Genomic DNA, 25,593 nt, shown 5'->3' on the forward strand with positions numbered 1-25,593 from the left:
CAAAGGAAAAATCCACCAAGATGAACTCTCAATCCTAAATATCCATGCCCCAAATACAAGGGCACCTACATACGTAAAAGAAACCTTACTAAAGCTCAAAACACACATAGCACCTCACACAATAATAGTAGAAGATTTCAACAACCCACTCTCATCAATGGACAGATCATGGAAACAGAAATTAAACAGAGACGTAGACAGACTAAGAGAAGTCATGAGCCAAATGGACTTAACAGATATTTATAGAACATTCTACCCTAAAGCAAAAGGATATACATTCTTCTCAGCTCCTCATGGTACTTTCTCCAAAATTGACCACATAATTGGTCAAAAAATGGGCCTCAACAGGTACAGAAAGATAGAAATAATCCCATGCGTGCTATCAGACCACCACAGCCTAAAACTGGTCTTCAATAACAATAAGGGAAGAATGCCCACATATACGTGGAAATTGAACAATGCTCTACTCAACGATAACCTGGTCAAGGAAGAAAGAAAATTAAAGACTTTTTAGAATTTAATGAAAATGAAGGTACAACATACCCAAACTTATGGGACACAATGAAAGCTGTGCTAAGAGGAAAACTCATAGCGCTGAGTGCCTGCAGAAAGAAACAGGAGGGAGCATATGTCAGCAGCTTGACAGCACACCTCAAAGCTCTAGAACAAAAAGAAGCAAATACACCCAGGAGGAGTAGAAGGCAGGAAATAATCAAACTCAGAGCTGAAATCAATCAAGTAGAAACAAAAAGGACCATAGAAAGAATCAACAGAACCAAAAGTTGGTTCTTTGAGAAAATCAACAAGATAGATAAACCCTTAGCCAGATTAACGAGAGGACACAGAGAGTGTGTCCAAATTAACAAAATCAGAAACGAAAAGGGAGACATAACTACAGATTCAGAGGAAATTCAAAAAATCATCAGATCTTACTATAAAAGCCTATATTCAACAAAACTTGAAAATCTGCAGGAAATGGACAATTTCCTAGACAGATATCAGGTACCGAAGTTAAATCAGGAACAGATAAACCAGTTAAACAACCCCATAGCTCCTAAGGAAATAGAAGCAGTCATTAAAGGTCTCCCAACCAAAAAGAGCCCAGGTCCAGATGGGTTTAGTGCAGAATTCTATCAGACCTTCATAGAAGACCTCATACCAATTCTATCCAAACTATTCCACAAAATTGAAACAGATGGATCACTACCGAATACCTTCTACGAAGCCACAATTACTCTTATACCTAAACCACACAAAGACCCAACAAAGAAAGAGAACTTCAGACCAATTTCCCTTATGAATATCGACGCAAAAATACTCAATAAAATTCTGGCAAACCGAATCCAAGAGCACATCAAAACAATCATCCACCATGATCAAGTAGGCTTCATCCCAGGCATGCAGGGATGGTTTAATATATGGAAAACCATCAATGTGATCCATTATATAAACAAACTGAAAGAACAAAACCACATGATCATTTCATTAGATGCTGAGAAAGCATTTGACAAAATTCAACACCCCTTCATGATAAAAGTCCTGGAAAGAATAGGAATTCAAGGCCCATACCCAAACATAGTAAAAGCCATATACAGCAAACAAGTTGCTAACATTAAACTAAATGGAGAGAAACTTGAAGTAATCCCACTAAAATCAGGGACTATACAAGGCTGCCCACTCTCTCCCTACTTATTCAATATAGTTCTTGAAGTTCTAGCCAGAGCAATCAGACAACAAAAGGAGGTCAAGGGGATACAGATCGGAAAAGAAGAAGTCAAAATATCACTATTTGCAGATGATATGATAGTATATTTAAGTGATCCCAAAAGTTCCACCAGAGAACTACTAAAGCTGATAAACAACTTCAGCAAAGTGGCTGGGTATAAAATTAACTCAAATAAATCAGTAGCCTTCCTCTACACAAAAGAGAAACAAGCCGAGAAAGAAATTAGGGAAACGACACCCTTCATAATAGACCCAAATAATATAAAGTACCTCGGTGTGACTTTAACCAAGCAAGTAAAAGATTTGTACAATAAGAACTTCAAGACTCTGAAGAAAGAAATTGAAGAAGACCTCAGAAGATGGAAAGATCTCCCATGCTCATGGATTGGCAGGATTAATATAGTAAAAATGGCCATTTTACCAAAAGCGATCTACAGATTCAATGCAATCCCCATCAAAATACCAATCCAATTCTTCAAAGAGTTAGACAGAACAATTTGCAAATTCATCTGGAATAACAAAAAACCCAGGATAGCTAAAACTATCCTCAACAATAAAAGGACTTCAGGGGGAATCACTATCCCTGAACTCAAGCAGTATTTCAGAGCAATAGTGATAAAAACTGCATGGTATTGGTACAGAGACAGACAGATAGACCAATGGAACAGAATTGAAGACCCAGAAATGAACCCACACACCTATGGGCACTTGATTTTTGACTAGGGAGCCAAAACCATCAAATGGAAAAAAGATAGCATTTTCAGCAAATGGTGCTGGTTCAACTGGAGGTCAACATGTAGAAGAATGCAGATCGATCCATGCTTATCACCCTGTACAAAGCTTAAGTCCAAGTGGATCAAGGACCTCCACATCAAACCAGATACACTCAAACTAATAGAAAAACTAGGGAAGCATCTGGAACACATGGGCACTGGAAAAAATTTCCTGAACAAAACACCAATGGCTTATGCTCTAAGATCAAGAATCGAAAAATGGGATCTCATAAAACTGCAAAGCTTCTGTAAGGCAAAGGACACTGTGGTTAGGACAAAACGACAACCGACAGATTGGGAAAAGATCTTTACCAATCCTACAACAGATAGAGGCCTTATATCCAAAATATACAAAGAACTCAAGAAGTTAGACCGCAGGGAGACAAATAACCCTATTAAAAAATGGGGTTCAGAGCTAAACAAAGAATTCACAGCTGAGGAATAACGAATGGCTGAGAAACACCTAAAGAAATGTTCAACATCTTTAGGTGAAAGGGAAATGCAAATCAAAACAACCCTGAGATTTCACCTCACACCAGTGAGAATGGCTAAGATCAAAAACTCAGGTGACGGCAGATGCTGGCGAGGATGCGGAGAAAGAGGAACACTCCTCCATTGTTGGTGGGATTGCAGACTGGTACAACCATCCTGGAAATCAGTCTGGAGGTTCCTCAGAAAATTGGACATTGAACTGCCTGAGGATCCAGCTATACCTCTCTTGGGCATATACCCAAAAGATGCCCCAACATATAAAAAAGACACGTGCTCCACTATGTTCATCGCAGCCTTATTTATAATAGCCAGAAGCTGGAAAGAACCCAGATGCCCTTCAACAGAGAAATGGATATAGAAAATGTGGTACATCTACACAATGGAATATTACTCAGCTATCAAAAACAATGACTTTATGAAATTCGTAGGCAAATGGTTGGAACTGGAAAATATCATCCTGAGTGAGGTAACCCAATCACAGAAAAACACACATGGTATGCACTCATCGATAAGTGGCTATTAGCCCAAATGCTTGAATTACCCTAGATGCCTAGAACAAATGAAACTCAAGACGGATGATCAAAATCTGAATGCTTCACTCCTTCTTTAAAAGGGGAACAAGAATACCCTTGGCAGGGAATAGAGAGGCAAAGATTAAAACAGACACAGAAGGAACACCCATTCAGAGCCTGCCCCACATGTGGCCCATACATATATAGCCACCCAATTAGACAAGATGGATGAAGCAAAGAAGTGCAGGCAGACAGGAGCCGGATGTAGATTTCTCCTGAGAGACACAGCCAGAATACAGCAAATACAGAGGTGAATGCCAGCAGCAAACCACTGAACTGAGAATAGGACCCCCGTTGAAGGAATCAGAGAAAGAACTGGAAGAGCTTGAAGGGGCTTGAGACCCCATATGTACAACAGTGCCAAGCAACCAGAGCTTCCAGGGACTAAGCCACTACCTAAAGACTATACATGGACTGACCCTGGACTCTGACCTCATGGGTAGCAATGAATATCCTAGTAAGAGCACCAGTGGAAGGGGAAGCCCTGGGTTCTGCTAAGACTGAACCCCCAGTGAACTAGATTGTTGAGGGGAGGGCGGCAATGGGGGGAGGATGGGGAGGGGAACACCCATAAAGAAGGGGAGGGGGAGAGATTAGGGGGATGTTTGCCCGGAAACCGGGAAAGGGAATAACAGGAAATTAAAAAAAAAAAAAATCTCAGCAAGGTTTCTACAGGTGTACAATCTTAACTACATGAAAAGGGCAGAGTAGAATTTTGAAAAAGGATAAGGAGAAGCTTGCCAAAGCAGCAGACACTTCTGAAAGAATGAATGGTTAAAACTTAGCCTTCGAGCAAAGATTTTAACACACGTACCTCCCTCCACCCCAAGAAGCAAAAGGAAAACAGAAGAGCAGAGAGATTCCCCAGCTACAGACCAAAGTAAGACACATCAATGAGGGAAAGTTGAATTGGCGGTGGAACAGTAATAATTAGATATCTTAAAGAAATAAAACCAGGGTCTGGTGAGATGGTTCAGTGGTTAAGAGCACTGGCTGCTCTTCCAAAGATCCTGAGTTCAATTCCCAGCAACCACATGGTGGCTCACAACCATCTGTAATGGGATCTGATGCCCTTTTCTGGTGTGTCTGAAGACAGCTACAGTGTACTCACAAACAAGAAATAAATAATAAATCTAAAAAAAAAAAAAAAGAAAGAAACAAAACCAGATCTTTATATACATTGTACAAAGTAATAAACTCACTTTATATATAGGAGAACTTAAGTTTTAAAACTGAAACACAAAACTTATAAATGTTAATTATAAATTATAAAATGTTAAGATGAAAACACAGGTTTATCAGAGCAGTGAAAAAACTTACTAGACAATTTTGCTTTATTCCCTGTTTTTTAATTTTGTAAGATTTATTTCAATTGTAATCATGTCTCTGTGTGGGTGTGTATGTGAGTACAAGTACCCTTGGAAGCCAGAGGTATAGGATTCCCCTAGGGCTGAAGTTAAAGGAGGTAGTGAGTCACTTAACATAGGTGCCGGGACCTGAAGTTAGGTCCTCTTCAAGAGCGTGCCTGTTTTTAGCCACTCAGCCAAGTCTCCAGTCCCATTCATTACCCTACTATAGTTGAGAAACAGATACCATGGCTAACTAACTTGCTAAATAAGCCATCACTGTTAACAAAACAAACAAAAACAGACATTCTAGACCTTATTATACTGCCTTTTAATTCCCATAGCTTCAATACATTTTCAACTTGTACTTTTACACACACGCGCACATACACACACACATACATAGTGTGACTTTTCTACGATGACACCTGATAGTGAAAGTAAATAACTTCATAATTAAACATGGCTATATTGGGGTTGGGGATTTAGCTCAGTGGTAGAGCGCTTGCCTAGCAAGCGCAAGGCCCTGGGTTCGATCCCCAGCTTCGAAAAAAAGGAAAAAAAAAACAACAACAACAACAACAACAACAAAAAAAACCTATGGCTATATTTTTTTAAATATTTATTTACTTTACGTATATGAGTACACTGTAGCTGTCTTCAGACACACCGGAAGAAGGCATCAGATCCCAATACAGATGTTGTAAGTCATCATGCAGTTGCTGGGATTTGAACTCAGGACCTCTGGAAGAGTAGTCAACGCTCTTAGCTGCTAAGCCATCTCTCTAGCCCAAAACATGGCTATATTATAGATTACAATAAAGTTTTTATTAATTTTTAAGATGAACGTTGAGAAAACAAAGTCTAAGCCTGCTCGATGAATTAGTTCTCACCTTCCCCAAATATATGTATACACACACACACACACACACACACACACACACACACACACACACACACACAGAGTCATTTCTCCTTCATTAGTTATTTTGGCATTAAAAAAATTAAAATTAATATATTCCCTACCCCAACCTTGTTCAGAATCTCACTACTTTCCACAACTCCTAAGTCCCACCAATGAGCAAACTCAAGGTAATTATGGAAACAAAAAGGACTTAGTACAGGCCACAGTTGCCTGTTTCCTCCGGGTCACAACATCCTACTCCCTTCTGCATTTAATTACTTTTTTCTTCATTAACATATCCTAAAGCAACTACTCTAAGACAAACTTTGTACCAGGTGCTAGACATCAACCTCAAAGAAAAGTCCAAACTAAAAATATTAAGTCTAACAAGGGAGACCAGTATTGATCAAATAACACATAGGCAGTTCTGAACGTAGGTCAGTATAGAAAAGGTGAATCTTACCTTCCAGGTCAACAAAGGCTTCCCTGAAAAGCTAAGAACACTCTTTAGGCAGAATGAACTGTTTATGAAATGCCTTGTGTTGGGATGGAAAACAGCAAGAACTGAGAAAAGTGGAGGGTCAGAGAGATTGGCAGAAGGAGAAGGGCTCTAAGAAAGCGTGGCAAGTGAGTACCTTATCCAAAGCCTGCTGTTGCCCTTTGGATGAAAAATGGAACTGTTCAAACCTGCGAAGTCTGTCTCCAGACTCTCTCACAGCACTATCTGCCTTCCCCTACAGTACTCTGCTCAAATATTTCCCCCTTCAAATGACTATCAAATGCACATGATGTGACCTCCATAAGTTTGATGCTGCAGGATGAAAGTGAGTTAGCAATTCACACGACCCCTTAATGCTGCAGGGGCTTTGTGCCAGCTGCAGCAGTCATCAACAGTCACAGTGTGCATCACTGCATGCTTAAAAACATTACCAAAGTGGGGGAGGGAGGAGGGGGGACACAAACAAGCATTCATTAGTCTAGACCAAAATAAACTACAGGAACAGAGAAATAAAGTGTTAAGTAGGCAAAAGTCAGAGAGGGGCATCTTAAGTCAACTGAACAGAGATAAATAAGGCTCTGGAAGAGAGCCAATCAGTGGTGACAGATGGATGGCTCCGTAATGCAAGAGCCAAGCAGGCTTCAGGGGCGGGCATTCTATACAGTCACACAGGGCCCCACTTTCATCACTATTGATGTCCTGAAGTGCTTAGGAACTTGTGTTTTCTAAGCAAAGCCCAACAGACAACAAGATGTATGAATTGTTAAAACAGATGGTGACCAACTATGTGTGTATACACTTCAGAGTAAACTGGGGGACCAAGGTCTCTCGGGTGGCTGAGGTGAGACCTAGGACTGACTGGCAACAGTGAAATGCTAGGGTACTTCATACACAGACTATGCAGGAACCTACAGTGGGAAACCATCTTGCCTATCTATCACCAGGGCCTAACCCTACTCCCTACCCCTAACTAAAACCTGAGCGCCTGGACAGGAACTGTCACCCACACTCGGTGAACTTGGGTCAATAAATTATAGAACAAAGAGAATTAATCACTTCAAGGAATCACTAGAATTCTTCAGTTTACAAACACTGGTTTTGCATTTCCACCAAAAAAAGCAAGTAACTAAAAGCTTAGAAATGGAGAAATTAGTTTTAAACACAGGGCCTCATACACACTGGGTAAGAGCTCTACCACTGTAGCTATCCCACCGGCCTATGGTGATATTTTACCTGACCTAATTTCTAATGAGGAAGAAGTTCAAAATTATTTTCTTATAACTGAAGATAAAACAGCAAGATATATAATCAGGGACTTTTAATTCTATAACTCATGTAGTGACTCTCTAAGAATGTACTATATGACTTCTACCAATAACAGCTGTCAGAAGAAAAACAAAAAGACTACGTACATTTACATCTAAACTAAATTCAAACTTACATAAGACTGATTTGTATAGTTAAAAATTTTATAAAAATCTGCAAGAATCATCAGCTCTAAACGTGCTTAATACTTCAAAATAATTAACTAGAAAGCTGCGCTGTTACTACCTTTAAAATGCAGCAGCTGTACTAACAGACACACAGCAGAAATATCTTTCTGAAAGAAGAAAACTGCAGTGATGTTTGGCAAGAGCCACTGATGCCACTTTCAACTCTCAAGATGAACTTGCGAAAAGAATTTTGAAAACACATGGCACATGTATCTCTAGAGTTCTGTGTTCCAGGCTAGCCAGAAAGACTACATAGTGATATCTTACCTCAAAAGAAAACAACAAAATACAACCAAAAAGAAATTAATACATTTATAGAAAGACATGACCAATCAAGACATCACATCAACTATATTATATAAAAACCATGAGGCCTGGAGATATGCCTCAGTGTAAAGAATACTGACTGCTCTTCCAAAGGACCCAGGTTCAATTCTCAATAAGGTGGCTCACAATCTTATTTAAACTCCAGTTCTAGGGAATCTGACACTCTTTTTTGACCTCAGCATGCAAACGGTGCATAGACATACATATAGGCAAAACACCCTTACATATAAAGTTAATAGTAGTAATTATTTTTTAAACATCGTGATGTCAAAATACCATGTCCTGTGACTGATCTTACTCATAATTACTATTACATACATGTGCATAGTGTATTCTTCTTAATGCACACGCACAGGTGTTTTGTGGAGACCAGAGGGTGATGTTTTCCTCTACCGCTTTCCATCTTGTCCTGTTTGAGACAAGGTCTATTTGAACCCAGAACTCGTCAACTGTTGAAACTGGCTGGGAAACAAGCTCCAGGGACTGCTTGTTTGCGTCTCCCCAGTGCTAAGTTACAGACATGCACTTCTGTCTCTGGCTTTTGGGAAACTGAATGGAGAGGTCCTCGTGTTTGCCCAGTGTGCACTTCACCAACTAAGCCATCTCCTGCCACCTGCTTCATAATAAAAGATTTAACAAGAAAATGCTTTGCACTTGCGACCTTCAGCAGCACTCTCAATCTCCTCTTTAACATTTCCATTTGCTCTGGGCCCTGCAAATTACGTAGCCAGCCCTGGTAGGAAAAGAAGACTCTTGGTGGGACTAGCTTCACAGCAGGAATGTAAAGCAGGGCCAACAAGTCTGCTGAGTCTTCAGATCTACAGACCAGGATATAGAATGAAATACTGTACTTCATCAGGGCTTCTCTACACAGGGCAATCGAATCTGGGATTTTTACACTCACTCCAAGACTGATTGTACAGTCTAAACTTTGAAAGGCTCTACTCTAAAATATTGTTATTTAGAGATGACCTAACTTTTCTCACAATTACAACTGAATACAGAATAAGTCCCTATCTTCTTTCTATTAACTTTTCCTCACTTGAAAGGCATTTTGTTGACAATATTATGCTAAGCTAGTGGCAATTACACAAATCTGTGGAAACAGAATAACCTGACCTACAAATGCAACACTACAAACCCAGCCTTAGTGTAAAATATGACACACTTCTAATTTTCTTTAGGATAAAAGACCTTGATTTGAGTATTACAGAATATATATGTACATGAATGCATGTATTTAAGCATCACCTGGTCCCCCCCCCCATACAATTATCAACTAAAAAAATTAATTCTGGGGGGGCTAAAGAGATAGTATAGCAGTTAAGAGCATGTAGATTCAAGTAATGTTTTATACTATAAAAATTTCAAATTATATATTAAAACAGAAATTGGGGGCTCTTGCGACATCAATCACACTCCACTCCCATCCTGAACAATTTAGTGCAGACCTTCCAGTGCTGTTCTATGGAGACCCAAATACATGCAAGTGGTCACAGTCATCTTCTTCCTCCTCCCCCTCTTCTTCTTCCTCCTCCTCCTCGTCTTCCTCTTCTTTTCTTTTCTTTTGGTTTTTGAGACCGGGTATCACTATGTAGCTTTGGCTGACCCAGAACTGTCAGTGGTTCTCAGCCTGTGGTTCCAGACCCCTTGAAGGGTTGAATGACCCTTTTACATATCAGATATTTGCATTACAATTCATAACAGTAGCAAAATTAGTTATGAAGCAGCAATGAAAATAGTCACCATAACATGTATTAGACAGCCACAGCACTAAGGTTGGAACTACTGCTTGCAGTGGCAGACCAGGCTGACCTCAAACTCAGAGATCCAGCCTGTCTCCACCTCCCAAAGTGCTGAGATTAAAGGCATGAACTACCATATTCTGCTAGATTTTGTATTTTTTTTTTTTTTTTTGGTTCTTTTTTTCGGAGCTGGGGACCGAACCCAGGGCCTTGTGCTTCCTAGGTAAGCGCTCTACCACTGAGCTAAATCCCCAGCCCCGATTTTGTATTTTTTAAAGAAACCAAAATGGGACAAATTCTTTTCTGTACCTCTACCTCACTTGAACATCTTTCCATGTCCACTCAGATCCTTCCATTTAAAAAAAAAAAAAAAATCGGGCTGGAGAGATGGCTCAGTGGTTAAGAGCACTGACTGCTCTTCCAGAGGTCCTGAGTTCAAATCCCAGCAACCACATGGTGGCTCACAACCATCTGTAATGGGGTCTGATGCCCTCTTCTGGTGTGTCTGAACACAGTGACACTGTACTCATATAAATAAATAAATAAATAAATAAATAAATAAATCTAAAAAAAAAAATCAGGCTGGGCGTGGTGGCACACAGAGATCTCTGTGAATCTGCAACAGCCTGATCTATCCAGGGCTACATAAAATGATCTGGTCTCAAACTGTGCCCTCCCCTCAAAAAACACCCACTGCATATTATTAGATCTACATTTTTTCTTTTTTTCTCCCCTCCCCCCAGATCTACATTTTTTAATTCCATAAAATTTCATTAACTATCATAGAATACCAGTTTACTTGTATAGACTGAATAAATGCAGGAGAAAAAAATTTACGAATTTTTAAGGCTTCTGGAACTCAATGCAAACCTTTTATCATAATTTGTCCTATTTTATACTTCTACCAGCAGAGTCTATTCCCCTCATGTTGACGGTTTAAAGCGCCAGCGTATTACTTGCTTTGGATAATCCTGTTACAACATTCTACTCCTTCCATGCCGGTGCACCCACAGTTCAGTTAGTGTAGTTTCTATGCACACTTTAGTAAGTGGCATGTCGAGTCTGAAGACCCTTCATTTTTGCTTTAAAAATATTCTTGGTGGACAGGTGTGGTGGTGCATGCCTTTAATCCCACCACTTACTTGGGAAGCAGAGGCAGGTGGATCTCTGTTAAGTTCAAGGTGAGCCTAGTCTATGTAGTGAGTTCCAGGACAGGACAGGACAGGATTGTATAGAGACCCTGTCTTAAAATTAAAAACAAAAAAGTTCTTGGTTATTTTCTTGGTTAAGTTCTTGGGTATTCTTCCTGATATATTTTTTGTTTGCTGTTTTTTTATTTTAGTTCTTAGGAACAGGGTCCTCCTACATTGTAGCCTTGGCTGTCCTAGAACTCTCTAGACTAGTCCCAACACAGAGATTCTCCTTCTTCTGCTTCCTAAGTGCTCTAGCTACCATAGCAGGTAGGCCTGTATGTATGTTTTTCTAATGCTAGAGATGTTCCACATGGAGACTGGAGAAACAGCCATTGCTGAAGAGTGGCAGGAACAGCTCAGGGAATTTGTAATTGCCCTCATAGTCCATACTTCTGTATAGCTTGAGTTGTTACTGTTCAGAATGGTATTGCTAGGACAAGTCAGGGATAATTCTCATAGTATATCATCATTGATGAAAAAAATGAATGAATAAATAAAGTAGGAAAAACCATAAAATGTATTGTAAAAGCCAGTGGAAAAGGAAAATATTTAAACTGTTGTGCAGATTACATAAGAAGAGGAAATGGGGTGAGAAATATTTGTATATTGATTTACTTTAAAATAATACAGTCCAGTATTTTTGCTATAATTTGTGATATAATATGTATTTTCGATATCAAGTTTTAAGACTACATTTAGGTAATATGATTAAATTTGAAGCCAAAAAAGCTCTCAATGAAGAGAATGTTAGCATAGGATATTAGCACTGGTTTTACTCTGTAAAACAGCTACCATCCTCAAGCAAATTTGGGACGTGTATTTAAATACTTCTCCAGGCAAGGTGGTACATACCTATAACCCTAGCACTCAGGAGGCTGAGGCAAGGAGACAGAAAATTCAAGGCTAGAATGGACCACAGAGCAAGTTCCAGGACAGGCCCTGTCTCAACACAAAACCCTTTTCCCCCATTGAGTGCAGTGGTATACACTTTAATTCCAGCACTTGGAGGCAGAGGCAGGCCACTTATCTACCCAGGGCATTCCAAGCTAGCTGAGATTACAAAATAAGACCGTCTCAAAACAAAACAACAGCTTCCCATTTCCACAAGGTTTTCAGAAAGTTATCTAACTTTACTTGGTTATCATGACTAACTTACAATAGCCCTTGACCATTCTAGCTCATCTACCTTTAAATGTATTTCCTAGCAAGCAGTGTTTACAGAAAACATCCCCTATTAATACCTTTCAGACAAAAATCTTTTTCCTACCACGTGGTTTTGGGGATCCAACTCAGGTCATACACAGGCTTGGTGGCAAGAACCTTTACCCAGTGACCCATTTCACTAAGCTTTTATATATATCTGTCACCCTATAGGTCTGTTATAATACTTCGTGCTTGACATCTTACTCCATAACCTTAAAAGGACCATATTAAGAAATAACATGTTGGGGGTTGGGGATTTAGCTCAGTGGTAGAGCGCTTGCCTAGGAAGCGCAAGGCCCTGGGTTCGGTCCCCAGCTCCGAAAAAAAAAAAAAAAAAAAAAAAAAAAAAAAAAAAAAGAAATAACATGTTGAACTAAAAATTAACAGTTAAAAATTTATAGGACTGGGCTGGAGAGATGGCTCAGCAGTTAGGAGCACCGACTGCTCTTCCAGAGGTCCTGAGTTCAATTCCCAGCAACCACATGGTGGCTCACAACCATCTGTAATGGGATCTGATGCCCTCTTCTGGTGTGAACAAAGACAGCCGACAGTGTATTCACATAAATAAATCTTTTTTAAAAAAAGTGATAGGATTGTAGCTCATGCCTGTGATGCAGCACTGAAGCCTGAAGCAGGACCACAAAAATGTCAAGGCCAGCATGGGCTACAAACATAATGAGTTCTAACCTAGCCTGAATTCTAAATTCTGAAATGGGAATCTGGTGAACTAAGCAATGGATCAGTTTCATCACTACATTTCTCGTGACCTACTGCTTTGAACCTGTTTCTCTCGACAGTGCAAAGCTACTACAGGCCTCATAATATAGAACCCAAACTCTAGCACTCAACACAACAGTAGTATCATTTTTCTTACCCATCTCTAAACAGTTGATAAAAATTAGCCTTACCAGGAAGAGAAACGATACATTGCCAATCACAAATACTAAGTTCCATCAGGCTAATGCTAAACACCATCAACTGACCTATCAACTTAAACACTGGAGCACTGTTCTTTGGATCCAGAATCTAATTAAAAACAGTACCCTATCCCCTAGGAAATCTGGTATTTTCAGGGGTGCTGTATTTGAGGATTTTGGTAAACTTTTATTAAACTTAAGTTTTTACTCCATACTTTTAAAAGATTTATGTGTTTTATCTGCATGGCCTGAGGAGGTCATCAGATACTCTGAAACTGGAGTCAGGGACCGTTGTAAATCACGTGTACTGAGCAAGGTCCTGGCTAAAGGGACAAGTGCTCTTTAACCCCTGAGCCAACTTCCCAGCCCCTCTTCTCACTTTCTAAAAGCCAAAGCATCTGACATTGTATGTGAAGACAAAACTTAATGGGTAGTACTAATAACTACTCTGGAATTGGCTCAAATATTGTTTTTTAAATGTTTTAACATTAATTTTAATTATGAATATGGGTACATGCATGTCAGTGCAGATGCCCCTGGAACTGGAGTTACAAATTGGCTGAACCAGACATAGGTCCTGGGAAACTGCTCAGGTCCTCTGGAAGAGCAGCATGTACTCTTAACTACTGAGCCGTCTCTCCAGGTCTTAACTAAAATATCTAAATATGATGCTCCAGAACAATCCTTAACACTACCCTTAAAGTAATAAAGTTCAGATTAAAAAAAAAAATCTGGCTGCATTTAGTTGTTAAAAAGTCGGGTTGGGGATTTAGCACAGTGGTAGAGCGCTTGCCTAGCAAGCACAAGGCCCTGGGTTCGGTCCTCAGCTCCGGAAAAAAAAAAAAAAAAAAAGATGTGGGGAAAAGTTGTTAAAAAGTCTAAGTCATTTCAAGTAATAAACCTCTACGTTAAAAAAAAAATCTACAAATGCAGTCGTCATATAATTTACAACCAAAAAAAAAAATGAATGAAAGAAAGAAATCAAGCTGAGCCAGCAAGCATTAAGACACACAGTTTATTGAGTAACTGAACATAGTTTATCCTTACTTTTGCTCCCTGTGTAGAATATTGTTTATAATTCGGACTCGTCCTGCTCAAACACCTTCATCAAACTATTTAGTGGTAGTTGTTAAGACTTCAGCTAATGAGTACCACAGAGTCAGTTTTCCAAAACGCGAAACCCACAAGGAGCTCAGTCTTGAACCAAGTTTTGCCCCAACGACCTTGGTCCTAAAGATTAGCCTCCCTCCCTCCTGCCGGTCCGTCCACGTGCCGCCTGCTGCGGTTACCCAGAACTGCCTGCATGTCAGGCAAAGAGCTAGGGGACCCGGTGCACAAGGGAACCAGGGTTGCTAACAGCACCCAGACTATGCCATCCCTCCCCTAACAGAATCAACTCCCCAGCGTCATGCACACAGTCCCAAGAATGTTCCCTGACCCAAGTCCTGCGGGGTTCATCCCGTGCCTTGCTTGCTCTGCTACCCAGTCTGTCCAGCGCGGTATAAAGCGAAGCTGGGGGCACAGGAAACTCTCCATCTTACACCACTACACCCCAATGCCAGGCTGAGAAACAAGGCGGTCAGGGAAGTACACAGCACTAGAAAGTAAAGAACCAAGAAGGAGGAAAGTAGGATGGAGAAACCTACGCCACGCCACCACCATCTCCACTTCAGGGTTCATCCCAAGGCCCTTCCCGGCCACCAACCCAGCGGACAGCAGGCCTGACCCGGGAGAGCCAGCCGGAGTCCCACTGATCCCGCGGTTCTCCCGGCCCGGCGTCCTCACCATCAGAACTTTGGCCGCGTTCTCCAGCTGAGCGATCACTTCTGGGGGCCCCAGCGCCGCCGCCATCATGGTCTCTCTTCAATGACGCGCCATGCGCTGCATTATGGGAGCAGGCGCCGCAGCCGGCCAATCGCCGCTGCGACCCCGGCGCCTCTCGCGCCTCCGGGGCTGTCGCAGCCGCCGTCGGCGTCGCGCCCTCAGCGGCCTGACGGGACCGCCGAGTCCTGAGCAGCTGAGAGGAGACAAGCGTGATCCCGGTCGCGGCGCTGGAATGAGAGCGGCGGCAGCCGGCACCGGGCGAGGCCGGGCGGTTGGCTCTGTCAGCCGTGGCCGGGCATCCCGCGCGGCTCTGGGCTCTGCGCATGCGTGGTTCCCTGCTGCGTGCGGGCCGCGCGGTCCTGGATCCAAGCCGCGCAGCCCTGTAGCTGCCGGTTACGGTGCGGCTGTCCTGCCGTGCTCTTTTCGCTAGCGTAGGCTGTCCATCGTGGAGCAGGATTTCTTAGCCTTGGAAGCGCTCTCCTAAAGGTGCGCCTACGGCCAGAATCAGCGTTTCGTGCCTCCTGCTCCGTGGTTCCTTCTGCTGTGAGGAAGGGGCATCCGAGGGTGGCTCGCCTGGTTTTCTTGATTGAAATCCTCTCCTTAATCACCTGGCTTCCTGAATCCAGTAAGAGCTCAGCTGTCGACAGCTTTGTGCTTCAGAAGTTATAATAGCAATGCTAAGTACAGAATCTGCGAGAAAAGGTGCGTTGCAGTAACTGCAACGCGCTGTCTTCTCTCCCGTTCTTTAGGGTTTTGTTTTTGTAAGTCTACGTCCAGGGAGGTGAACCTGGCATTTAGCTAGTTCAATGTTCAAAAGAGGTAGTCTAGTTGAAGCATTTTATTGTTTCGACCTGACATCTTCCTTTTCTGAGTTTTGTTGATCGCCTGTTCTGCTTTCTGGGGGTAAATCCACGTTTGTGAGTTCCTTCTGTTGAAGTCTTCCTGGTTTTCCCAGAGATTTGTAAGTCTACCCAGCCCGCTTTTGAGGTTTTGTGTCTCAGAAATAGAATTGCATTAATTTTTAAATGATTTATTTTTAACTTTATGTGCATTGGAGTTTTGTGTGCATGTCTGTGTGAGAGTGTCAGATCCCCGGGAACTGGAGTTATAGACAGTTGAAAGCTGCCTGTGGGTGCTGGGAATTGACCCTGAGTCCCCTGGAGTTGCAGCCAGTGCTTTTAACCAGTAAGCCATCTAGCCCCCAGAATTGCATCACTATTGAAACAGATGTAATTTCTTCTCTTCACCCCACCCACCCTCGGAGCCTTTTAAACAAAAACAAAAACAGGACTTTTCTATTCACGCTGTAGACCAGGCCAGCCTCAAACACAAAGATCCACCTGCCTCTGCCTCCTCTGTGCTGGCATTAAAGGCATGACCAGTTGTATTTTGGTTTTTGTTTGTTTGGTTTGGAGTTTTTTCACATCTGTAGTTTTGAGAGAGTAAATTAGTGATATGTTTTAGTGCTTGAGAAGTAAAGTGCCTTTCATTTCATTGCCAGATGGCAAAGTTGGTTAAAATGCTGTTAATGGTGTTTTTCCTGTTAAGATTTTTGTGAACCTGGGCCAGCCAATTGGCTCAGCAGATAAAGAGCTTGAAGTACTAGGGTGAGGACCTAACTTCAGTCCTAAATGCACAGCAGATAGAGAGAACTGACTGTAAAGCTGCCCTCTGACCTCTGCAACCTTGTCCTCCTCCATACAGCCATAACATACACTGTATTGGTTGGTTTTTATCAACTGGACACACAGGGGAAGGGGTCTTAACTGAAATATTACTTGCATCAAATTAGCCTGTGAGCAAATTTGTGGGGCAGTTTCTTGATTAATGGTTGATGTGCAAAGGCAGGTGCATAAGGGCAAAGCACCAATGCACATTCAAATAAAACAAAACTATCCACTCTGTAAGTAATATTTTTATCTCTTCTCCTACTTTCTAATATTGCATATATGTCTCATGATGTTTTCGCTCTTGTACACTTCTCAGTTAGGTTTTAGGACTGTGTTTATGTTTCTTTAAGGTTGCAGGGAGAAGACAGAAGGAGCCGGGGAATAAGAAGGAGGCAGAAGTTTGGAACAGATTGCCAGAGTTAGTTTGAGGCCAATCAGAGCACTTCAGTCAGGCTAAGAAACCATTTTAATCTGTAAGCTTGAAGAGGAGTTTGGGCCAAAACAGCAGAGTTGAACCAGCCAGCCAGAGTTCAGAAAGAAAGAGCTAGAAAAGATGTTTATTCAGCAGTAAGCCTCCAAGATAACAATTACAGTTGGCCAGTAAAAGTTACATTTAGGGCTGGAGAGATGGCTTAATGGTTAAGAGCACTGTCAGCTCTTAAGAGCACTGACAGCTCTTCCAGCGGTCCTGAGTTCAAATCCCAGCAACCACATGATGGCTCACAACCATCTGTAATGAGATCTGATGCCTCTTCTGGTGTGTCTGAAGACAGCTACAGTGTACTTATATATAATAAATAAATAAATCTTTTCAAAAAAAGTTACATATTCTGCCATTGTGTTACCCAGTTTTTAAGACTGGTCACTGACGTGCTTGAATACTCGAAGAAGATTGAGATTTTACTTATAAACGTTTTGCAGTGCTGGAACACTGTCTTAGTCATAGTCACTGCTCTATTGCTATGAGGAGACACCATGACCGAGGCAAGTCTTAGAAAGGAAAGTATGTGGGGCTGAAGAGATAGATGGCTCAGTGGTTAAGAGCACTAACTGCTCTTTTAGAGAACCCAGATTGAATTCCCAGCACCCACATGACAGCTCACAGCTGTTTGTACGGAAAGGAAAAAGTTTAAAATTGCCCCCTAGACAAAAGTTAAAGCCAAAAGCAGGCCCTGGAACTGCCTGTTCCAGGAACTAGCTGATCACAGAAAGAGTAATTGCACCAGCTGGTTCAGCCACTTTGTTCCAGGAACTAGCTAACCATAATAGCAGCTGACCATAGTAGCAGGAACTGGTTAACCATAAAGTTAGATTAAAATCTTAAAGAACAATCATGAGAAGCAGGAGGTTCTTCCTTGTGATTCGGTATGGGTTTTCCTTTAAATACCCCTTCTTCCAACCATTCGAGGTCGAACTCCTCTACCCCTGTGTGGGATACGAGTCTCGACCCCAGTGCACTGGTTTCTGTTGTCCCTATCAATAAACCTCATGTGATTGCATCAAGATCGGTCTCTCGTGAGTTCTTGGGGGGTCGCATCATCCCGAGACTTGAGTGAGGGTCTCCCCGCTCCGGGGGTCTTTCAGTACTTCTAGAATACAATACCCTCACATAAACATGCATAGACAAAACACCAGTGCACATAAAAATAAGTACATTATAGAAAGAAAAAACTATGTAATTGAGGGCTGACTTACAGTTTCAGAGTTGAGTCCATTACCATCATGGTGGAGAGCATGGCAACGGCAGGCAGGCAGGCATATTGTTAGAGAAGTAGCCGAGAATCACATCCTGACCCACGGACAGCAGGCAGGGAGATAGAGTGAGCCTGGTATGAGCTTTTAAAACTTCAAGCCCACCCCAGATGACACACTTCTTCCAACAAAGCCAGACCTACTCCAACAGTCCTCCACCTCCTAATCCTTCTTGGTAGCTAAGCATTCAAATATGTAACCCAATGAGGTCATTCTCTTCACACTACACAGACTCAAACCCAGGGCCTAGCACAAGGCGAGCATTCTACCTAGAACCCTATTCCTCACTCATGGCAGGATCCCTGCCTCTAGAAAAGATTCACATCTTACTTTTCTCACAACAAAACTCAAGTTCCACTTTGAGACTTGTTTTGTTGTTTTCTTGTCTTGCCTGGGATCACCTCCAAAGTCTTACACGTCCTAGGCAAGTGCTGAACCACTGAGCTACAACCCCTAACCCTCCAGTCTTCTTATCAAAGACTATTCCAAGCACCTTGTCTGACTGTCCTATCTCAAAGTTCTGTTGCTGTGATGAAACACCACAACCAAATGCAACTTGGGGCTCTTTCCGCCATATTGGCGCCCTTGGAGGCCTGCTGGGAACAGGACTTCTAAAAAAAAACAAGTATGTCTGGAAGGCTGTGGTGCAAGGCCATTTTTGCTGGCTACAAGCGAGGCCTCCGGAACCAAAGAGAATGCACGGCTGTTCTTAAAATTGAAGGCGTTTATGGCCGAGATGAAACTGAGTTCTACTTAGGCAAGAGGTGTGCTTATGTGTACAAAGTAAAAACAATACAGTGACTCCTGGAGGCAAACCAAACAAAACCAGAGTGATCTGGGCAAAAGTAACTCAGGCCCACAGAAACAGTGGCATGGTCCATGCCAAATTCCGAAGCAACCTTCCTGCAAAGGCCACTGGACACGGAATCCGTGTGATGCTGTACCCATCCCGGATCTAAACTAATGGAGAGTAAATAAATAAAAGTAGAAAAAAATGCAACTTGGGAAGGGAAGGGCTAATTTTTCTAACACTTCCACTGTTGCAGTAAATGTTTAAAAATGGGTAACCTTGGGGCTGGGGATTTAGCTCAGTGGTAGAGCGCTTACCTAGGAAGCACAAGGCCCTGGGTTCGGTCCCCAGCTCCGAAAAAAAGAACCAAAAAAAAAAAAAAAAAAAAATGGGTAACCTTTTATCCCAAGCTAGCACTAGCGCCAGAACCGTTGGGCCACATGGCACTGTGTGGTACTTTATCTCAGTGGCGCCACGCTGCCCCCAAGTATTCTTAGACTCAGGCGGTCCTCGAGCCGTTCCAGTGTGGCACCTTGCCACACTGGTTTCTACAGTTAGTTCTGTCACCAGAGGGCCATATGGAAGTAATCATAATTTATCTCTAGTTAGTATCTCTCCTTGTGGCTCTCTACTAGCCGCATACTCTACGGTTCCGGTAAAATCTGAGCTCTAGAAGTCCAGCATGGGGCTGGCCTATCATGGCTCCCCGCCACGGACTCTGCCCACACTCCCAGCAACTGCCCCCCCCCCCGGTAATTAAGGTAAAAACTTCCAACTACCCGGTGAAATCATGACTCAATAAACTGTAAGTTAACAATCAGATTTATGGGCTGGAGAGATGGCTCAGTGGTTAAGAGCACTGACTGCTCTTCCAAAGGTCCTGAGTTCAAAGCCCAGCAACCACATTGTGGCTCACAACCATCTGTAATAGGATCTGATGCCTCTTCTGGTGTGTCTGAGGACAGCAACAGTGTACTCACATACATAAAATAAATAAATCTTTAAAAAATCAGATTTATATCTTAAATTCTCAGTCCATAAGACATCCACACAATAAACTCACAACCAAATGATAAAGACATAAACTACCCACCTACATTAGATAAATTGACCTATAGAAATCCATCCCTTAAGAAATATTTATAACAACCTGTATCTATGTAGAGATGCATGAGGATAGATCTTTTACATCTGCCTCCATGTTGTCTCTGCCCCTTTCTCTTCTCCCTTTTCTTCTAAAACTTTGTTCCCTCCTCCCTTCCTTCTCATCCAATGCCAGGCCTTATTTTAGCTTGTGTATGCCTTCACCTACATAAGGACATCAACCTACATTCCACATCACAGTTCATCATTAAAGACAGTCTAGGCAGGAAGCTGGAGGCAGCAGCTGATGCAGAGACCATGGAGGGGTGCTGCTTACTGGCTTGCTCCTCGTGGCTTGTTCAGACTGCTTTCTTTTATAGCACACAGGCCCACCAGCCCATGATTTATACCTCTCACAATGAGCTTGGCCCTCCCGCATTGACCACTAATAAAGAAAATGCCCTACAGGTGCCGGTACAGCCCAAACTTATGGAGGCAATTTTTTTCAACTGAGTCCCTCTTCTCAAATGACATTAGCTTGTATCAAGTCAACATAAAACTAATCAGAACAATCCTTATCTTTATTCAGGATGAAGAGTTGGATTTGAAGCAATTATCTATTCTTTCTTTGTGTTAATTCTTTCTCCAAAGGTCCAGAGCCTGGAGGTTAGTTAAATGGTACAAAAATTAAAATTTGAAAAGTAAATAGCAATGGCCTAAGTATGGAACCAAAGCAGATAATCCTACTTGCTTTATTCTCTTGACATACCAAAATTTGTAATCAACTTCTATACGCACTACACCCCCATAGGTTTTGCAAACACATAGGCTTCAATTCCAGCCATTCGATGTGTGTCAGAAGATACTCAGAATAATGCTTCAGAATAACTTTGCCCACCATCATTTTGTCGCTTTAACATGACGCAAGTAAACACATTGCTCATAGTCTGTAAAAGACAGGCTATGCCATTTAAGAGTGTTGAGCTATTTTTGTGATGTCTTCAGCCTGGAAGAGAGGTGGCACTTAATGACAACTTGAACATAATAAAGAAGTAACAAACTATGTCTTGTTTCTAAGTGATGTGTAGTATTAACAATACCTTCCAAGAAAGCAGAGACATAAAAAGAAATCACTAGGGAAAAAAACTGCAGTTTCCAAGCAGCTTGCTTAACTGCCTTCATTTTCAAGGAAACAACATGCCGAGAAATTTGATAGGCCTTTGAAATAAATGCAAATCTCCCTCCCAAAAGCATAGCAACAGCATCCTCTACTGTTTGGATTTCATTGGTGCCGGTTGTAATATCTCTAATTTGATGAATTTATATTTCATCGTCATTGCACTTTGTTCTCATTTGTTCGCCTTCATCATGGCCATTCCTGTGAACCTGTTACCATCTGGCTGCTCCTCCTTCCCCAGAAATATCCTCACTCTGCTGCTGTTCTCTCTCTCTCTCTCTCTCTCTCTCTCTCTCTCTCTCTCTCTCCCTCCCTCCCTCCCTCCCTCCCTTCTTCCCTCCCTCCTTCCCCTCTCTATCTCCCTCCCCCCTCTTCTTCCCCTCCTTCCCTCTTTCTCCCTCTCCCCCTCTCTCCCCCTCTTCCCCTCCCTCCCCCTCCTCCCCTCTCTCTCCCTCTCCCTGCCTCTCTTTCTCCCCCTCCCTCTCTTCCTCTCTCCCTCTCCCTGCCTCTCTTTCTCCCCCTCCCTCTCTTCCTCTCTCCCTCTCCCTGCCTCTCTTTCTCCCCCTCCCTCTCTTCCTCTCTCCCTCTCCCTGCCTCTCTTTCTCCCCCTCCCTCTCTTCCTCTCCCTCTCTCTTTCTCACTCTTCCCCTCCCTCTCCCTCCTATCTTCCTCTCTCCCCACTCATCCACACTACATGTATGTCTGCCTCTCTCTCTGTCTCTGTCTCTGTCTCTGTCTCTCTCTGTCTCTCTGTCTCTGTCTCTCTCTGTCTCTCTGTCTCTCTGTCTCTCTCTCTCTCTCTCTCTCTCTCTGTGTGTGTGTGTGTGTGTGTGTGTGTGTGTGCATTTGCTGAGTTGATTTTTTTTTGACAGTTTCTTATAACCTAGGTTGACCTGGAACTCAGCATGTAGTTTAGTGAGCTTGAACTCTGGTCCTCTTGCCTTCATGTCTTATGTGCTGGAATTACAGGCATGCACCACCCCCTACACCGAGCCTCTTCTGCCTTTTATTCATCTGTCATTGTTCCTATATTTCCCCTTCCTTTAAGAGCTCTTCCTCTGCTCTCACATTTTTTGACCTACACAGACACATACCTGTGTGCATGCCTGTGTACCACATGCATATGGAGGCCAGAAGAAGGTGTTACAGAGGGAACTAGAATTGTAGTTACAGATGGTTGGGAGCTGCTATGTGGATGCTGGGACTCAGACACAAGTCCTCTAGAAGAACCACCAGTGTTCTTAACCATTGAGCCTACTCTCCAGCCGTCACATACATTTTATTTAAAATCTAGGCTCACATATAAAAGAATATGTAAGTATTTCTCTTTCAGAGTCTGGCTTGTTTCATGTAACACGATTTCTAGTCACATCAATCTTCTTGCAAATGTGACATCATTTCCCTTTACTGTCACACAAAACTCTGTTGTGTATCTGTGCTCTTTCTCTGTCTGTTCATTTGTTGATGGGTATCTAGGGTGCTTCCAGGGCTGGTGCAATTCTTGGCTCTTGTGAATAGTGCAGCTATAAATATGGACGACCTTCTCTGGCTTCTTGACTTAGAGCCTTCAGGTATATACCCAAGAGTGGGGCAGTTAGGTCATAACATAGTTCTACTTTTTTTTCTTTTGAGGAACCCCCATATTGGTTTCCATAATGGCTGTACATGGTTACATCCCCACCAGCAAAGATAGGAATTCTCCTTTCCCTATAGCTGAGCTAATGTTTATAGCCATTTGCTTTCTTCATGGTCGCTGTCCTGCCTGAGGAGAGATAGAATATCAGAGCATTTTAATTTACATTTCCCTGACAACTAAGGATGTTGAAACTGTGTTGAGACAGGGTCTCATGTTTCTGACCCTGGCCTCAAACTCACTATGTAGACAAAGCTCGCCTTGAATTTCTGATCCTCTTGTCTTCCCTTTCTGGGTTCTGGGATGACCAGTGTGAGATGCTGTTCTTAGTTAAGTTAAATTAATATAATAATAGGGATCCCATCCCGGGCTTCCTGTAGGCAGAGCAAGGACTTACCAACAGAATTATATTTCTTTTTATTGGCCATTTGTATTTTTCTGGTTATTTTTAAAGTTGTTTATAAAGGTTTGTTCTGTGTTTTCTATTTTTGAGAATTGGACCTGACAGGATACTGGAACACACACACACACACACACACACGTTAGGAACAGAAGATAAAGGTAAGGAGTTTAGGGAGAAAAACTTTTCTCTTGGAGGAACATTTGAAACATCTAGGCCCATGATCTTGACAGGTTGGGGGAGGGAGGGTCCCTAAACCAGGGAAAGGGAGAGGGCACTTGTGGGGCAGTGGACTATGCTACTAGAAAAAACTTGTAAGGTTATAGCAAAGTTCAGAACCCTGATAAAACTCATAGGTGAAAATGGCAGGAGTTTGGACCAGCTCCTGGCCATGAAACCCAACTAGGAGGACCATGACAATCAGCTACACAGAGACAACACCTTCCCATGCAGATAGAGCATCCCTAACATCTCAGACTGAGCCAATAGAAAGCACCTACCTCTAGATTCCATCCCGTCCCAAAATGTTTATAAGGACCCTGTCCACAAGGAACAAAAGTACACCAGTTATTTCCCCAAAGATCAGAGAGAGCCTGCCTTACTGAGCTGGAACACTCCAGGGAAGAGTTTTCCCTCCCAAAGTATTCATCCCAACAAACTGAGTGTGTGTGCTTGACCTCGGCTACTTCCTGCTTAGTGGCTCAGCTCCGGCTCGGGCTCCCAGCTGCCCACACAGTCTCATGGGCTGCAGGTTGTGGTGGCTGAGGAAGAGGGCTGGCAGCCTGCCTTGCTCTGGATTCCCCTCAGAGAGCTGTAACACTTTGATCGTTCTGGCGACAACCAAGTCCCTTGTGAGACCTCTCATTCCCACCAGCCAGGCTAAGGATTCCCTGCTGGCTGTGCCCTGGTACGCAGACTGCAGGCTCCCACCCTCAGAAATAGGCAGGGGGAGATGATACAGGCTGTTGATTGACAGTACTTACCTGGAGTCCATTTGACCTTTGGGAGGTGGGTTTGAGTGGATTCCCTGAAGCTTTTAAGAATCTTTTTTTAAGTTTACAAAAAGATAATTTTCAGATTTGTTAGTTCACCACTGTTTAATGTAAAAGCTCTGAACTCATACAGCAGTAGCATGGGGGGGCAGGGTCTGAAGCATTTTCCTTCCTCCCATACCCTAACTCACCCTCCTATCACCAGCCAAGGTTTTCATGTCCTCCAACCTCATTGCATTTACCAACCTCAAAGCACCTTCCTAGACCTCACTTTCTTGGAAGCTTTTCTATTGGAAGCTTCCATTTCCATCTTCTGGTGTCTTGGATCTCTTTCTTCAGTGTCTTAGAGTTTGTATTATATTATATTATATTATATTATATTATATTATATTATTATATGTCTTTTGTTTGGTTATGGTTATCCCAAGATTTTCCTTTGAGGCTACTGCTCTGACTTCATTGTCAGTCTGTCATTGTATGTAGGAGGGCTACTGATTTTTGTATATTAATTTATATTCTTACACTTTCTGAAAGAGTTTCCCAGCTGTAGGAGTTCCCCAGGATGGTTTCTAGGATCTTTCATGTGTACTATCATATCATCTACAAATAAAGGTGCTTTGATTTCTTCCTGTCTTACTTATATCCCCCTTCTGTCTTGTTGCTCTGGGAGACCAGATCTTGGGTTCAGACTCCACCTTAGAGAAGCTGACCTAAGGTTGAACTTCAGTTAACTAACAGGCCTCCCGGTACCTTGCACCACTTTTCCAGGCTACCCCCCACCCCCAAAAAGACCTGCATCTAGTACTATTTCCCAGGTTATTCCTCAACAAATCTGCACTCCCAGGTTACAAACCTGCCCCTGAGACTTCACTTCCTACCAAACACCAGTCAGAAGAAGTTTATGGTTGACACCTAGCACCAGCCAATTACGTTAAAGATCAACAATAGCCCCGCCCCCAAATCCGATGCTTGCCAGCCCAACCCTTGTTTGACATTTCCTGTAACACCTTGTCCCAGTGAAGGCTCAGGGCTGCTTCCCCATCCTGTGGATCGGTCATGAGTAAGCTCAAACTGAGTTTGTAA

The 25,593-nt window shown here is 42.5% G+C and overlaps 1 protein-coding gene across 2 annotated transcripts in view; it reads right to left on the bottom strand.

The window, feature by feature from the left end:
- The window catches only part of Xpo4 (exportin 4), a 90,696-nt gene extending 75,639 nt beyond the window's left edge, over nt 1–15,057 (bottom strand). Inside the window, exon 1 of one of the 2 annotated variants that reach the window (NM_001395629.1) lies at nt 14,975–15,057. In NM_001395629.1, coding sequence (NP_001382558.1) covers nt 14,975–15,043 — 69 coding nt within the window. In that variant the 5' untranslated portion in view covers nt 15,044–15,057. The remainder of the gene's footprint in view (nt 1–14,974) is intronic. The other variant, XM_039093140.2, reaches the window with a different exon arrangement.
- Nucleotides 15,058–25,593: the final 10,536 nt, after the last annotated feature.

The sequence above is a fragment of the Rattus norvegicus genome, chromosome 15 (genome assembly GCF_036323735.1).
Source record: "Rattus norvegicus strain BN/NHsdMcwi chromosome 15, GRCr8, whole genome shotgun sequence".
NCBI lineage: Eukaryota > Metazoa > Chordata > Mammalia > Rodentia > Muridae > Rattus > Rattus norvegicus.